Source organism: Thalassophryne amazonica, chromosome 2 (genome assembly GCF_902500255.1).
Source record: "Thalassophryne amazonica chromosome 2, fThaAma1.1, whole genome shotgun sequence".
In the NCBI taxonomy this organism is placed as follows: domain Eukaryota; kingdom Metazoa; phylum Chordata; class Actinopteri; order Batrachoidiformes; family Batrachoididae; genus Thalassophryne; species Thalassophryne amazonica.
Genome location: NC_047104.1, coordinates 53,009,331 through 53,024,935, shown reverse-complemented (window position 1 = coordinate 53,024,935; position 15,605 = coordinate 53,009,331). Strand labels below are relative to the sequence as shown.

The following is a 15,605-nucleotide window of genomic DNA, read 5'->3' as shown; positions in this document are numbered from 1 at the left end:
CTGGAGCGGCCCTCAGCGTCCTCAAACGGTCGTCACACAGTCGTATTCTCCGGCACTTAAGCCCAGATCACTGCTGGCTTAAATGCAGTTCTTCATCTATTCATTGGTACCAGCTGAGAGTCCTCAGAACTGCACATGAATGTCACAGGTGTCATAGATTGTCCTGATTAGAGAATCGCACGTGAGTGCAACAGGTGCAGCAGATCACCGTGACAGAGGTGAGAGACTCTTCTGCAGCACATTCTCCCCAGAGATCAGCCCCAAACCACCTGGGAAGGAAAACAAACACAAAAACCGCAAAACAGTGTCCAGCCAAGCCCCCCAACACACAACAGTACCCCCCCGTCAACGGGAAGCCTCCCGGCGACCGCACAGACCTGACCCGAAAACCGCCCCTCTCATCGGGGTCCAAAACAGGAGGCAGGAAGTGACGACGCTCCCAGAGTCCACAGCAGGCAACAGGGCCAGGAGATGCGGCTGGAAGGCCGGCTGGCAACAAAACAAACACACCCCCAAAGAACCCCAAAAGAGTCCCAATACAACCCAACATAAAAACAAAAACACAGAAAAAGCCCCCAGCATCCCCCCAACAGAGAACACCACTAACACACCCCAGGGAAGCACACCAGGGAAAAACACAAAAGAAAAACATAACACCCATCCCAACACCTCCCCAGGGGACCGTCCCATCAAACCTCGGGGAGAAACGAAAAACATACAACCCCAAAACCCCAACAAAAACCCCCCAACACATTAGAACACAGGTCAAAAGAAAAAAAACAAACAAACAACGCCCTCTCCCAACATGTGGAGCCCGACTTCCCCCAGGGGACATCGTCGTCAACCCCAGGAGCAACAACCACGGCAGGAGCCATCCAGGAATCCCCAGGCATACACGGGAGCCTTAACGTCCCCCAGAGGACCGTCCCATCAAACCCCAGGAGACACCCCCACAACCCAGGAACCCCACCCCAGCCTAACACGGCCGGTCGGCCCCACAGCCAACCTCCCCCCAGAGGACCGTCCCATCAAACCCCAGGGGGAAACAGGAGGAAACAAAAACCCCAAACCCCCAGGGATTCCCAAAAACCACCCCAGGAGCAAATAAAAACAACGGGAAGCCCCATTGACCTCCCCAGCACCCCGAAAGACCCCGGAACACCCCCAGAGTCTATCGGCAGACACGTCGTGGCAATCGGCTCAGGACTACTGAGCCAGGCAAGACAACAGGAAAAACGCAACCCAGCTCCACCCCCAAGGGCAGGGGAAAACTGGCAAGACGGCCGGTGTCGACCCCCCAACTATACTCCAGCCTACCAGGAGGGGTGGGCAGCGGAAAAGGCGTACGGCACTGATCGGCCCCACCGCTCCGACTGGAGTATATCCCCACTGCCCTATACCTCAGCGACGCCAATGGCGAATGGTCAGAGGCTCACTGAGGCTGGAGTGGAACTGGGAATTAACTAAATCCAAGAAAAAAAGCCCTGGACACACCCCCCCCCCCCCCCCCCAGGTGCAGAGGTCCTCTTGGGAATGCCCAGTAACCAACCTGCACCACCCACAACACTAAAGACAAACGGTACAGAAGTGTGTGAGGTTGGGATTAGAGGACAGGGAAATAAAAAAAAAACAAAACAAAGCGACCCACTCCACTAACCAAATCTAAACAACTATAAATAATAAAAACTCACGCTTACCTGAGTCCAAGCGAACTCGGATCAGCCAACCCGTTCACTCCACCAGAACTGCCTCAAGTGCTGTGCAAATAAACAGTTTACAAAAACCACCCATTTATATCCCACTTAATTCCCAAAAACACCTGGAGCCATGTTACTGTCCTATCTCCTGACGCTCCTTTGACCGGAGCAATATGGCTGTTCAACCCTTCCGAGTTGAATTTGTTTGTCCTCTAGAGGAGCTAGAGGTCCCGTCGGAGGACTCTCAGTGGAGCGAAGAAGAGGCGGTCCGGACTTATGTCGGGGAGCGCCTCGAGACACAAAACCCTGCTCGGACGCTTGCCCTCTCTTCCGTCCACGCTCCTTAATCCGATCGTCTTGACGACCAACCAAGGATATAAACTCTTTTACATCATTCGGTTCGTCCCGGACGACTAGCTCGTCTTTCTGGGAAAGATTCAACCCGTCTATGAACACCCCCCTCAAATCAGCTGCACTCCAACCGGACTGCGCGGAAAAGACTTGAAAATCTACAGAATAATCAGCTGCGCTTTGTCGCCCCTGTCGGAGGACCAGCAATTGCTGAACCGCGGCATCTGTCTGCTTAATTTGAATTGATAGGTGCTGTACTTGCTCCCCATTCATCTCCGGGTGTTTCTGGAATTTTTTCTGAAAAGGAACTGCTTCTGCCGCATACTGGTTTGGCCAGAGAATTCTGTTATGGTCTGGACGCAGGTTGAGGAGCGGTCCAGCATCTGACTGAACCCAGCGCTAAATAACCAGAAGCAGTTCCAAAAGAAACAAATTTATTTTTCTTCCCACTGTGCTATACACAAATACAAAATAAATTAGTCTGGTGGGGTGAAGAGGCGGCGCGCTCTCCCAGCGCCTCAACGGATCGGAGCCCGAACGTTCTGGACTCAGGAGTTCCGCCGACACCCCCCAGGTGGCTTTTCCCAAGACTGTACTCTGTGAAGGAGGAACAGAGGTAAGATTATTCAGTACTTTTATCAAGAAAAACTATTTAGAGGCACACTTATCAGCAACACGTTCAGGACTGATTTCAGGCTTAATTCAAAAGAACAGCTGCACACAGCTTGTGGAGGAGTATCAATCCGCACGCCACAGCCACGAGGAGCAAACGAGACGATTCTCTTCAATACTTAATTTTAGCTGCGCAACAATGCCACGTTATATTCACAGATAAGCTTATAAGGATAATCACCTCTGACGTGTGCTGACAGCGCTTGCCTCTCACCCTCGTCCTCCTTCACAGACGCAATGTCAGATTCTGGAGCGGCCCTCAGTGTCCTCAAACGGTCGTCACACGGTCGTATTCTCCGGCACTTAAGCCCAGATCACTGCTGGCTTAAATTCAGTTCTTCATCTCTTTATTGGTACCAGCTGAGAGTCCTCAGAACTGCACGTGAATGTCACAGGTGTCATAGATCGTCCTGATTAGAGAATCGCACGTGAGTGCAACAGGTGCAGCAGATCACCGTGACAGAAGTGAGAGACTCTTCTGCAGCACATTCTCCCCAGAGATCAGCCCCAAACCACCTGGGAAGGAAAACAAACACAAAAACCGCAAAACAGTGTCCAGCCAAGCCCCCCAACACACAACACAGAGTCCATATCAAAAGGAAAACACTGTAAGCTCTGCTATATGGGGTTCATTACATCACCAAACATTCCAATTGATTTTCCCCCACTGTTACTGAAACACAGTAAAACATAAGTAAATGAATGGCTCCAGTCAGCACAGGGTCTGTAGGTGCACTCGCATGTACGTTGTTTGTTTGTAAAGAGGGAAAAACTGCATCATCTTCCATCATTTTTTTTAATTATTTTCAAAGTGTTTTTTTGATTTGGGGGGAGCACAGCCCAACAAACAGGACTGCATATTTTCCATTTGTATGTCTGTAGAGACTGCAGCTGTACCATCACAAGACTCTTCAGGCATCTGTTCTGTGGATCTTCTTTGTCCAGTTTATGTTTACTGATAGGATCTGTGTGGTTACTCCATCATATTGGGGGTGTGATGGGGTCATGTTGGTGTAATATTGTGTTCACCCTGAGGTTGAAATAATTTTGTTTGCTGTAATAGCTGTAAAACACCTTATTTCCCACTGGTCATTCCTTCCTACAGATATTCCTGTAGAGGAATAAAAGGTTGAAAACAAACAACAGTGTTTTGTTGGCTTTCATCTGAAATAAAATAGGAAATGTTCCTGGGCATGTGATGACTATATCATAATATTTAAATTCATATTCACATTTTACCATTTTCCTGATTAATATATAGATTAGCTCATTGCCTGTGGGGATCCACGGGCTCTAGATTGGGTTGTGTTTATAAAATAGGGAGCTGACATTTTTCAGCTGTGGCAATAAACTGTGCACAGTTTCTATAATGAGTTGGAAAGGTGTGTGATTCCAGAATGTTTTAGAAGCTTAGACCTCAACTGTTTTAAGGAGAAGAGCTCAACCCTTTTATTTCCTGTTAATTTCATAATTTGTTAATGTTAATTTACTGTCTTAGTGTATTTATAAAATGTTTAGGTTCTTGTTATCATATACACACATTATTATTATTATTATTATTATTATTATTATTATTATTATTATTAGTATTAGTAGTAGTAGTAGTATTTTATTTAAACTTCTATTTTTCATTTGATTTTTAAATGGGCCACAATGGAAATAAGTGTTTTCACTTTCTTGTGTCAGCTGTGTATTTTTAATGTATTTCCAGTGGTGGGCACAGTTCTGCTAATCCGCTAACCGCTAATTGTTGAAGCTTTTTACATAGTTAATAACCGTGAAAAACATTTATAAACCCTGTTAGTTCCTGTCTGCTATGTATTTTGCAGCAGTGAGGCAACTAAGAGGAACTGAGCTCAATTTGACCCCAGCAGAAGGAGCCTGGCCGCCATGCTGCTACAAAAAAGCCATTACCCTTTACAGCATACAGTGGTCCAGCTGTGAGGCCAAAGTCCTCAAAAGGAAAGCAGGTTTGACTTATGGTTTTGATTTATAAACTAAATTAATCTGGATAGTTTAACTACATTAATGTCAACTCTGTCATTTGTACAAAGTGAAAATGTAACACATATCTAGGGCTGCAGCTATCGAATATTTTTGGAATCGAATATTCTATCAGTTATTTTATCGATTAATCGAGTAATCAGATAAAAAGTACCTTTGTGTTTTTAAACAATATCAGTAGTGGCAGGGCTCTCCCTAAAGCAGTGGCACAATGTTTCTGTGCCATCATGCAGATTTTTAAGTTTAGAGTGTTCCCGCTCTCTGTTTTGCTGGGTTATTAATTTTTTCATATTAAGAGTTTTAGAGCTTTGCCAAACCATAAGCCCAGGCAGTCTGTGAAATCTTCAGTGTGCATTCTTTTTTCCTTCTTATTGCATATTTCATTTGCACTTTTTATTACTGTGATTTATTCAGTGTTTAGTGTATATTTATACATGCCGTACAGAGTGTAGCTCAAACCAAAGTCAAATTCTTAGTTTTCTGTGGATACTTGGTGAATAACACAGCCTTTGAAAAACGGCTGTGGATTGCAGCGTTTCCACAAAAGCTGCCTGTTGATATAAAGTCAAACCAAATCTGAATTAAAGCTTTTTTTAATCATTAAACATGACTCATTTAAAGTGCACATCCTTTCGCTTCATCTGCGGAGGTGGAGAGCGGCCAGTGGAGCAAAACTTTTTTTTTTTAAATATATACAAACACACTGCTTCACTTAAAATGCGCAATAAGTCCATTTCAGACGATCCGCGTGGACCCTTTCTCTTAAAAGGCTTTATTTTACTCAGCGTGTGGCTTTGTAAACTTGAAGCATCGCCTGCTCCAGTGATTAGCGCTATGGTCTTCTTCAGTGTTTTTTGTGGGAGCATTACAGCGCCACATACAGGCCTGGCATATGTACTACAGCTTTAAACAAACATTTTTTGTAATCGAATTATTTGAATTACACGATGAATTGTTTCAGCCCTACACATATCTTTTAATTTTAAAATAATGCACTAATTCTGAAGTTTTGAACATTAACACACACAGATGCCAAACTGCATTAACTCCTGATAAGATCATCAGGAAATCCTGCTCTGTCCTGGGCTGTCCTCTGGACTCTGTGCAGGAGGTGGGGGACAGGAGGGTTCCTGGCTAAACTTACATCTATGCTGGACCACGAATGTCACCCCCTGCTGGACGTTCTGTCTGCTCTGGAGAGCAGTTTCAGTGACAGACTCATCCACCCTCGCTGTGTGAGGGAGAGATTCCACAGATCGTTTCTCCCGGCTGCTGTCAGACTGTACAATGAACAATGCTAGTACTGTGGTAACCATAGCAACCAGGTCATTACTCATGTCTTTACCTGCTGTATTTATTAGGTGCAATAATTTAACTTATGGTGCACTCAAGTCACTTTACATATATTACATTACATATTACATATATATATTACTTATATTTTAACCTGTCCATATTGTAAATATCAGAGTAACTTATTGTACATCTCACGGTGAAGTCATTTTATCTGATCACTCTCACATCCTGACAGTGTATATCATCCCGGCAGTGCAGCATTGAACTGTACAATGGTAGCCTCAGCTTTACCCGGCACTCAGTGCTTTTTTAGTTCTTGTTTTTAAGAGATGCTTGTTTGTTTTATTGCATGCCCTTCTGTCTACTCCTACTGTTCTATGCTGCGATGTGACACTGAAATTTCCCCATTGAGGGATGAATAAAGGCTTTCTTATCTTATCATTATGGGTAAACTCTGCTAGGATCCTGATGAGAGTGCGCAAACATGAGCACATTACCCCCATCCTCCACTCACTACACTGGCTTTCCATCTCCACCAAAATTGAATAAAAGGTCTCCCTCCTCACACACCAATGCATCTGTGAACATGCCCCCACCACCTCAAAGAACTCCTCAACCCACAAAACACAACACGTTCCTCCCGCTCCATTCACTAAAATCGCCTCCACATACCCAGAACCAGGCTAAGGACCATGGGAGATAGGGCCTTCTGTGCTGCTGCCCCATGCCTGTGGAATGCCCTCCCTGACACCCTGAGGGCACCACAATCCACTGACTGTTTTAAAAGGAGTCTAAAGACATTTCTTTTTAACAAAACTTGTGGTCCCTCCTCTTAGATGTTTATTTAAATTTTTTTTTTCTATGTTAAAATACGACTGCTTGCCTTGTTTTTTGCTTTTATTTTATCTATTTAACCTGTAGCCCTTTGAGAGCTTTGATGAAAAGGGCAGTATACATAAAATTGATTATTATTATTATTATTATTATTAGTTTACATTGAAGGCAGGGCGGACCGATTTTGAGGGGGGACCATTCAGTCCGCGACACCGGTACTGATGGAGCATGTGTCGGAGATGTGCCCTCCCAGCTTCACATGCTGCCACCTGTTAGACAGGAAGTCTGTGAACCATCTACAGGTGGAGTCAGGCCCACCAAGCTGAGATACTGCAGCAGGGCCAGGATGATTGTATTGAAAGCAGAGATGGAAGTCCACAAACAGAATCCTGGTGCGGGTTCCTGGGGAGTCCAGATGCTGGAGGATGAACTGGAGGGCTGTATTGACAGTGTTGTCTACAAACCTGTTGGTTCTGTAGGCGAACTGCAGGGGATCCAGGAGTGGGTCAGAGATTGCCTTGAGGTGTGTGAGGACAAGGCACTTATGTTGATGATCTTGGAGGAAAGTGTGGCAGCTGTGCGTTTACAGAAAAGCGCACACACTAATATGCATCACTGTGTTCTGTTCACTGTGAGGTTACTTGGTTTTCCATCTGCCTGCGATCATGCAGACAGTGGAGTCTTTTCACGTTAAGATCAGAGTCCATGTAAGCTCTTAATTCTCTCCTGTTAAACAGTTATTGAAAAAATGTACTGGTGGTGCAGAAGGAGAAATAACAGTGAGTATCCAGTATTTGTTCTGCCATTTAGCCACGTCTAGCTCTTATTACAGAGCACCTTTAACTGCGAATTCACGCTGTTAATAAAAGCCTCCTACCCACGGCGATTTTAAAAGACCCTTTTCTATGACTTCCCTATGGTTACCTTCTGCCAGAAAAGGCATAGTACATGAAGGATGTTTCAGAAATGTATAGAAGAATCTAATACACGAAACATTGATGTGGTTTGTGTTTTGTGCTTTACTAGATGTTTCATGTTGGGCTTCGCAAGCCGTTGTTTAAGCATCATCATCATCATCATCATTGCAATAGACGACATACACTGCAAATTAAATCAGTGAGTCTGGAAATATTTGTTGTTCGATTTATTAAAAAAAAGATCCTTGCACAGTTCTCATTTATTTATGACCAGTCTCTTAGGATAGTCTGTGTGATACAACATAAATACTCATGTTTTAAGGTTATTGTTAGGGGTGTAGCGATGCATCACAAGTTGTGGTAATAGAAGCCTGTATTGAAAAAAAAAAAATCATTCAGTACTTTAACGTTTCCCATAATGCCCCTGGCAGCCCCCTGTGCTTCCCAGAATGCACAATGGTGCCAGCAGACTTCTGGCATCTCACAGCACATGTAAACAGTGACTAACGAGGACATGGATGGCGTTGATCCAGCGATTTCACGGGTGATTATGATGACGACACATTCTCCCAAGTTGAGAGGGTTATCTAGAGGAGGTGTAGCACCTGTGATGAATTTCTGCCGTGCCCCGATGTTGTCTTGTTGTCCACATTATACAATGTTTGTCTACATTGTGCCCTAAACCGCAAATCTACTGAAACTGATCTCTGACGTGAGTCACAGACTGTGAGTTGGCGCAAGATTTACAACTGCAAAACCGAATATTGTGATACCATGAAAAGATAACTATTGCACAGATGAAATAATGAGCTTTTACAGAAGAATCATAAATGAAAAAAAAGTTTCTTAAATCTAAATCATTCACAACGTAATTCACAAATGTAAGAAACATTCATTACATGAAAATCCATAAAAAAGCATTGGGACTTTTGCTTTTGTCCGGTGAGTGAGAATTTCAAGTTTATATGTTGACAGTTTAGGTGAATTTTACTGTATAGTGCAGTGTTAAATATCCCTATTTTTCATATTGCAATATATACTGCAAAGCAAAAATCAACAATAAATAAATAATAATGAAAAAAAAATCACTATATCATTTGTTCCCCCAGTGTCATGCTGATCCATTTCCAGGCCATTGTTTTAGTAATGTGGAAATGCCTAAAGTATTTCGTAGAGACACATGACACCAGGACAAAACTTTATGCATCACTGCAAAATGGCTACAGGCAAAGAGTGCATCCTTTATACATATAGCATTTAAAATTAACCCTCCCCCCGCAGGATAAAAAACTTGCAGAACTTATGTAATTGTAAAACCATCACAGATTTCAAATGACTTTTGTTCACATCAGGTGCCTGTTCCCAAAATGCTTTTCCACATACATGCATTGTTTTTGTCCCCCATGTGTCTGTCACTGCTCTTCTCAAGCTCGACACATCATTTTAATTACACAGCTTTGTCTGTGCTGACCCATTTTCCTGTTGTCCCTTACTGTCAGCAGAGTGGCCCCTCCAATCACACTTAATTTCATCTGGCATTTAACTCAGTCCGCATCGCTTGGAACACACAAATACAACGCCATCCCCCAAAATGAAATAGGAATACCAATAACCGTCTCCACTCCCTGCTCTGGTTGTCCTCTGGGGCTTGTGGCCCAGCCTGCGCCATAACATTACACAGCTTTTAGTGATGAAGATTGATACCAGTAGCTGGGAACGTTTCTTGGGATGTTAGTCACAGTTCTCTGAAGAGATATGGAACTGCCCTTAAAGAGTCTTGGACACATAAAACATAACTCAAGCAGACAGAGCCCAGGGAGTTTTACACCACTAATTAGGACTTGGACTTAACTTGATTGTGGTTTCTCCAATGAGGCTAATGTGAGTCAGATCAATGTCCATGCTCACAGGAGATGTGATGTTTATGACACACTGCTTTCTTATTAAAACATGAACATTTGAACTTGTCATCTAGCTGAAGCACTCACTTACTTAAATGAAAATGTGGGATGCCATGAAACAGTTTTCACAGAGCCTGACAAATCCGAGATCTGTTAGAAAAGTATCCGACCTTTTTATTTTTTTCAAAAACCTGATGGATTTGAATCACGTGTGCTTGCATGAGCCAAACTTGAAGCGTTCACTTTGGAAATGATCTGGTCATTTCAGCATGTTGATGGCCGCCTGGAGCGCAGCGCGCTCTCCACCGTTGTGCGGCCGTCTTTAAACCGGTTGTACCACTCCTTAATCTGTGTGATGCCCATAGCATCGTCACCGAAAGCCGTCTGAATAATCTGAATGTTTCCACCTGGCTGTCGCCCAGTTTCTGGCAAAATTTGATGCAGTTGCGCTGCTCCAGTCGTTCCGCCATTTCCTTGCAAAGAAAAAAATGACGAGAGACTCCACCCATCCTCACACAAAGGCTGCTTACAAGCAAATGACGCAATCGACAGGCGTGAAAAAATTCACGCATGCGCACGAAGGTTCAAGGTTGGCTCATGCAAGCACACGCGATTCAAATCCATCAGGTTTTTGAAAAAAATAAAAAGGTCGGATACTTTTCTAACAGACCTCGTGTATTCTGCTCTCCATTGATATGTGGTGGGCAGCATGAAGTAAAATTAATATCACAGTATTTTTCACTTTTTGTGTGTGTCATGGTATTTTTTTGCAAGAGTTGCATGCCCTGCCCCTTTATGTAAATAAAGAAAATATGTTTTAATGTATAAAGCATATGAATATACAACTGCCAGTTGGGAGGCATGAGAAAATATACATTCTCAACACTGAGAGCAATTATTTTGCTTTTAATAATTTGTGGTAGAATTAAAACAGTTAGGATGAATTTCTATTACATCTGTCACAACGGTCTCAAACAGACTGTGCCAGCCTGAAATGACATTTACAGCAAAAGAATTTCTTTGAAAAATACTGATAGAATTGTGGGAGTTTGGAGATGTTTAACATTTAAACCTCATGCAAATAAAAAAGTAAAAAGTAGATTAAAACAAAAAACAGATTTTCCCCAATAGTGGCCAAAGTGGTTAATGCGCTTGGTTTCAGTGCAGAAGGTTCCGGGTTCAAATCCCACCCCTGCCACATTTCTCCATGTAATGTGGAGTTGCGTCAGGAAGGGCATCCGGCGTCAAACCTGTGCCAATTCAACATGCAGATCCACCTTGGATTTGCTGTGGTTGACCCCAAGTGCAAACAAGGGAGCAGCCGAAGGGACTTACAACCCCTTTAATATTACCTTATTCCACAAGAAGCTTCACCAAAAGTATTTTGAGGTATTTTTATTTTTAAATGTGATACTTCAGATTTCAAATCTGGATGAAAAAATTCATGAATCCAATATTTTTACAGTTTTTACCTTAATAATTATGTGGCTGTGTGTAATTGATGATTGTTGACGTTAGAGGAGCATGCAGCACAAAAGTCCACACACAGCACAATCACAGTTTAGCAATATTTTAGCTTATGTTAGCTTATGTTTTCAAATGAAAATGACTTTATAGCCAGATGCATCCAAAGAAAAGCATTTAATTGGTATTTTGACTCACATGTGCTCAGCAGAACAGTAAGTAAACCATCACAGCCTCAGTTCTGCTGTGCTGCACCAAAATGATTATTGATTGCAAAGTGACTGCATATCTGGCATTATTTCATCAGTGTTGTTGTTTTTTTTATTCTCATTAACAGTTATTTCTGTCCTGGCAAGGTTCTCATTTGCCTGATTATTTACTTATTTTTCTCTCATGATGATGACTGTATTGCACAAACCATATCTTGTTGTACTATCACATGGGTGATGACTATTTCAAAGCTGTACCACCCACCTCTACAGCTTGCAAAACTATTTCAGTCCAGTTTTTGTTTTTGCAACAGACAGGAAAGCATTTCAGGTATGGGCATGTATTAAAAGTATCAAAGAGGTCTATACACCATAAGCAGCTTTTTCCAATAGAGAGATTGTCTGGTTTCTCTTTATAATCTTTTTCACATCCAGAGAGAGACATGGATGGAGAAAAAGAGACAGCACTGCGTGAAGTGCTATCTTAGCCCACAATCAGAACAATGTTCCCAGTGCTTGAATAGAGAGGGATATCTCTGAGACTTCAATTTGTTATCTAAAAGAAGAAGAGGGACAGAGTAACACTTCAAAGATAAGGCAGTGGCGTAAGGTTAATTACCAGCCGAGTGGCTTATGTAACCTGACTGATTAGGTCTCCGAGTTACACACAACTGGGAAGTGAAGGTGTGTTGCCTGCTGACAGATGTTTCTCACTCGAGGTATCACCATGCGCGTTTGTCTCAATACATCACGCCTGTGCTGTTTGTAAATCCCGCTGCTTATGTCGGATCTAGTTTAGTGGGGCAGCTTCAGGTACGCTGGCACCCAAGGCCTCAAGAGCACAAACCACCTGCTTCAGCAAACTGCAAGCAGAGCTTGCGGCGCCTCTTGTCACTGGTGTGTAACACTGTTAACATTGCTGCTGATTCTCCACTCGTTCTCCAGGGCATAGACTAATTAATGGATACCATTTCCAGTTGATTAGCGACAGTTCTTTCTGTAATTACATTCACATACTAACCGCTCAGAAGAAAAGCGGGGGGGGGGGCAACCCAACAAAGAATGAGAAACTGTATTAATGCGTTTCTCAGTCAGCCCTGATCTTAATTTGTTTCCACTATTGTTTGGCCTCTGCTAAGATAAGAAGCCATTTTTGTGCCTCTAAACTTTCCATTAATTCTTCAGCGCCCGTCACATTTTAAGAGACTGACTTTGTAATAAACACGCAAAAGAAATTACTACCAAGCTGTGTTGACAATCGTCTTCTGTAGTAAACCTCGTGAAGATGCAACTCACTGTGGTTCTTTTTCTTGAGAGCTGTGTGGACAGGGTTTGCAGCCCTCACTCACAGAGAGGTGCATTGTGCTCCTGGGCCCAGCTGCTAGGCTATAATTCTTCATTCTATGTCCCATTGTTCCTACCTGTCAGCATGGTTGTGTCTCTGAAGAAAGGAAGTGGCTGCGATTTTGCCAGCAGGCTCTGTGTGGGTAGGGGAGGGTGGCAGATATTTTGAAAACATTTGTTTCTTCTTACCAAATGCAAGGTTTTATGAGCTTATATATGACATAAATGTGTAATTGGTCTATTTCGCCTCCGCTGGCTTTGTTTTACACCAGTATTGGTTGCCTTAAAAGAAAAAAAAACTTTATCTGACAACATGTGGGGTTTGTAACAGAGACATTGTATTTGTGCATTTTGAGACTATAAATGCTTTGTTTACAGTTGTAGTAATTGCAGATATATTTGTGTTTTATAGTGCATTTTTTAAAAGTGTAAATTCAAACCCTATTCCTGTTAAAATGTTCCTTATATGGATAAGTGTAAAGAGAAACATGCATCATCACAGGATTGGATGGAAGATGCACATCTTGCATCTTACTGTTTCTAATGTATCTTTCAAATTTTTTTTATTCCAGTCTCTGCTCATCTTTGTGATTCCACCCCAAAATGTAAATTGTGTGGCTTCCCTGCAGAGTTAAAGTTATTTTGCTGAACTCTGTTTCTTACTGATCTTACAACTACAGAAAGCAGTCAAAATTCATATCTTAATATGCCATCAAGCACTTAAATTAATAATCACTCTTTCAAACCATGCTAATATGCAAGTTTGTAGCCATTTTACATTTCAAAGAGGTGCCACTCTTAAGTTGTGCTCTTTCATTTCCTGTTTCTATTGATGTGTTTTTTATTAACATGCCACATTTAATAATAATCATTTTTAAAATGTTTTGAGACCTTCTGGCTTTTTCCCTGTTTAGCATATCTCTGTTCAATTTCTGAAGACTTTTTTGGCAAGTGTTGTGGCTATTATTTTGTACCTACTATTGTCTTATGAGTTTAAAACAACAAAAACACAGTAAATAAATGGATAAAATCATTTTGTAAATTATCCTATTTGTATATATTTTTCCAAATATTTTTGGTTCATTCTCCAAGCTTTGTTCAAACCTTGATTTTATCAAGATTTTTTGTTTCTTTGTTTAGGGATGGGGTCATGGATAGAATAATCTTACTAAATACAGACACATGAAAACAACCTTCTTGACATCTTACAACTTATTCTTCAACTGTGTATTTAGCTTCAGTGAATGAAAGCAATAATTACTGATATTAAAGGCGAAAAAAGCACATTTGCAAACCTCCTTATTTCCCTTCAGTACCTTCATTCTCCCATAGGTGTTTGAAGGTAACAGCCTGCCACTGTCTTTGCTTTGTGATGCAAACTCATCTTTAATTGCCATCCCATATGAGCCAGGCAGCTAGATCAGATTCTCATTATCCTGGTTTGAATTGGCCTGTGCCTCTCATGTGCCTCTTTATATCATAATAATGGCAGAATCCAGGAGTGCAAACAGAGAGGGGGTTGAGTCTGTGTGTCAAGATTCAAAGAAAGCCAAGTGTGACAACCAGTTTGAATGACAGGTGTTCATTTAGAAGCAGGGATCATGTGTTCCACTAGATATTATCTTGACTCCAGTTGATTGATTGTGCTTCTCTTCAATTACAGTTCCAGAATAACACCAACTACATGAACATGGCAGAGGCTAATGGTGCCCTACTCGCTGCTGGTGATGTGAGTACCTCTGATACTTCTGCTGTAACAAAATCACCCATTAATAATGGGGAAGTAAGCTAAAGGCATACTTTTTGATTCTTTGTACAGGATCAATTTTTAAAGTTTTAGCTTTTCTAAGGTTTCAGTGGTCTGTGTCATCTTGGGTAGAAATGGATATTTAGCTTCAGTGGATAAAAATCACATTTTCATTTGTTGAAGTGTTAAAAATTACACAATCTCAATCTGGTTTTCTAGACTAAAGTTTGCCGTGCATCTTGAGTAACCCTAGGTGTTCCTACCCTATCATGACACACCAAGTTTTCACAAAAGTCTTTCACAAAATGTCAAAATTTTCTAGGTTTACAAAAGATACTACACATAAGGGGTGCTTTAGATCAGTGTTCTTTGCTTTTAATACACAATTTAGGGACCTGTCACAGATTCTCACATGCTAAAACAAGTCAAGTCTATTTCATTTGACAAAGCTAAATTAGACTATGCTCATTATGGTCAAGTGCATAGACAAACATATTTTATTCTGACAGCATTTCTCCTTTATGACATGCAGCACAAAAGTTGTGAATTTCATAAACCATACCAAAAAAAATTCAAAGCAAGTTATAGAGAATCAGTTTTGGCCTTGTGCCACTGCTGTGGTGTGATGGCTATTTCACATATGGCACATGCTGTGAGTGGAAAGGGTAAAAAAATATGAAACATGTATCCTCTGCCTCACAGCTCTGCTGAAATAATTTGTTTTGCATGTATGTATTGCACACATAAAAGTTGGAAAGTTGGATTTCCATGATTTAAATATATACATCAATTGCACACTTCGATTTGTATTTAATCACTAGATCAGGGCTGTGAAAAGTCTGCGGATCCGAGGAATTCTGCAGATTTAGGTATGTTATTGATATTTTTTATTTTCAAAATATTGTACAAGCTTTAGCTGTGGTTTTTGAAATGCTTTAAGTATTTTCAGTCTTCATGAATTTCATGTAGTTTAATTGTTCTGAGTTAATGTATATTCGTTTTGTGAATTGTTCTGTAATTTGTGTCTGTAGCATGGCCCAAGCTGAGGGTCACCCCTTTGAGTCTTGTCTGCTTGAGGTTTCTTCCTCAGAGGGAGTTTTTCCTTACCACTGCTGCTCTGGGGGTTAATAAGGTTAGACCTTACTTGTGTGAAGCACCTTGAGGCAACT

The 15,605-nt window shown here is 41.7% G+C and overlaps 1 protein-coding gene across 2 annotated transcripts in view; it reads left to right on the top strand.

The window, feature by feature from the left end:
- Positions 1-15,605, top strand: part of tox3 (TOX high mobility group box family member 3) — a 190,900-nt gene that overhangs the window by 79,350 nt on the left and 95,945 nt on the right. For both annotated transcript variants that reach the window (XM_034186165.1, XM_034186157.1), the window contains exon 2: positions 14,353-14,418. In XM_034186165.1, coding sequence (XP_034042056.1) covers positions 14,353-14,418 — 66 coding nt within the window. The remainder of the gene's footprint in view (positions 1-14,352; positions 14,419-15,605) is intronic.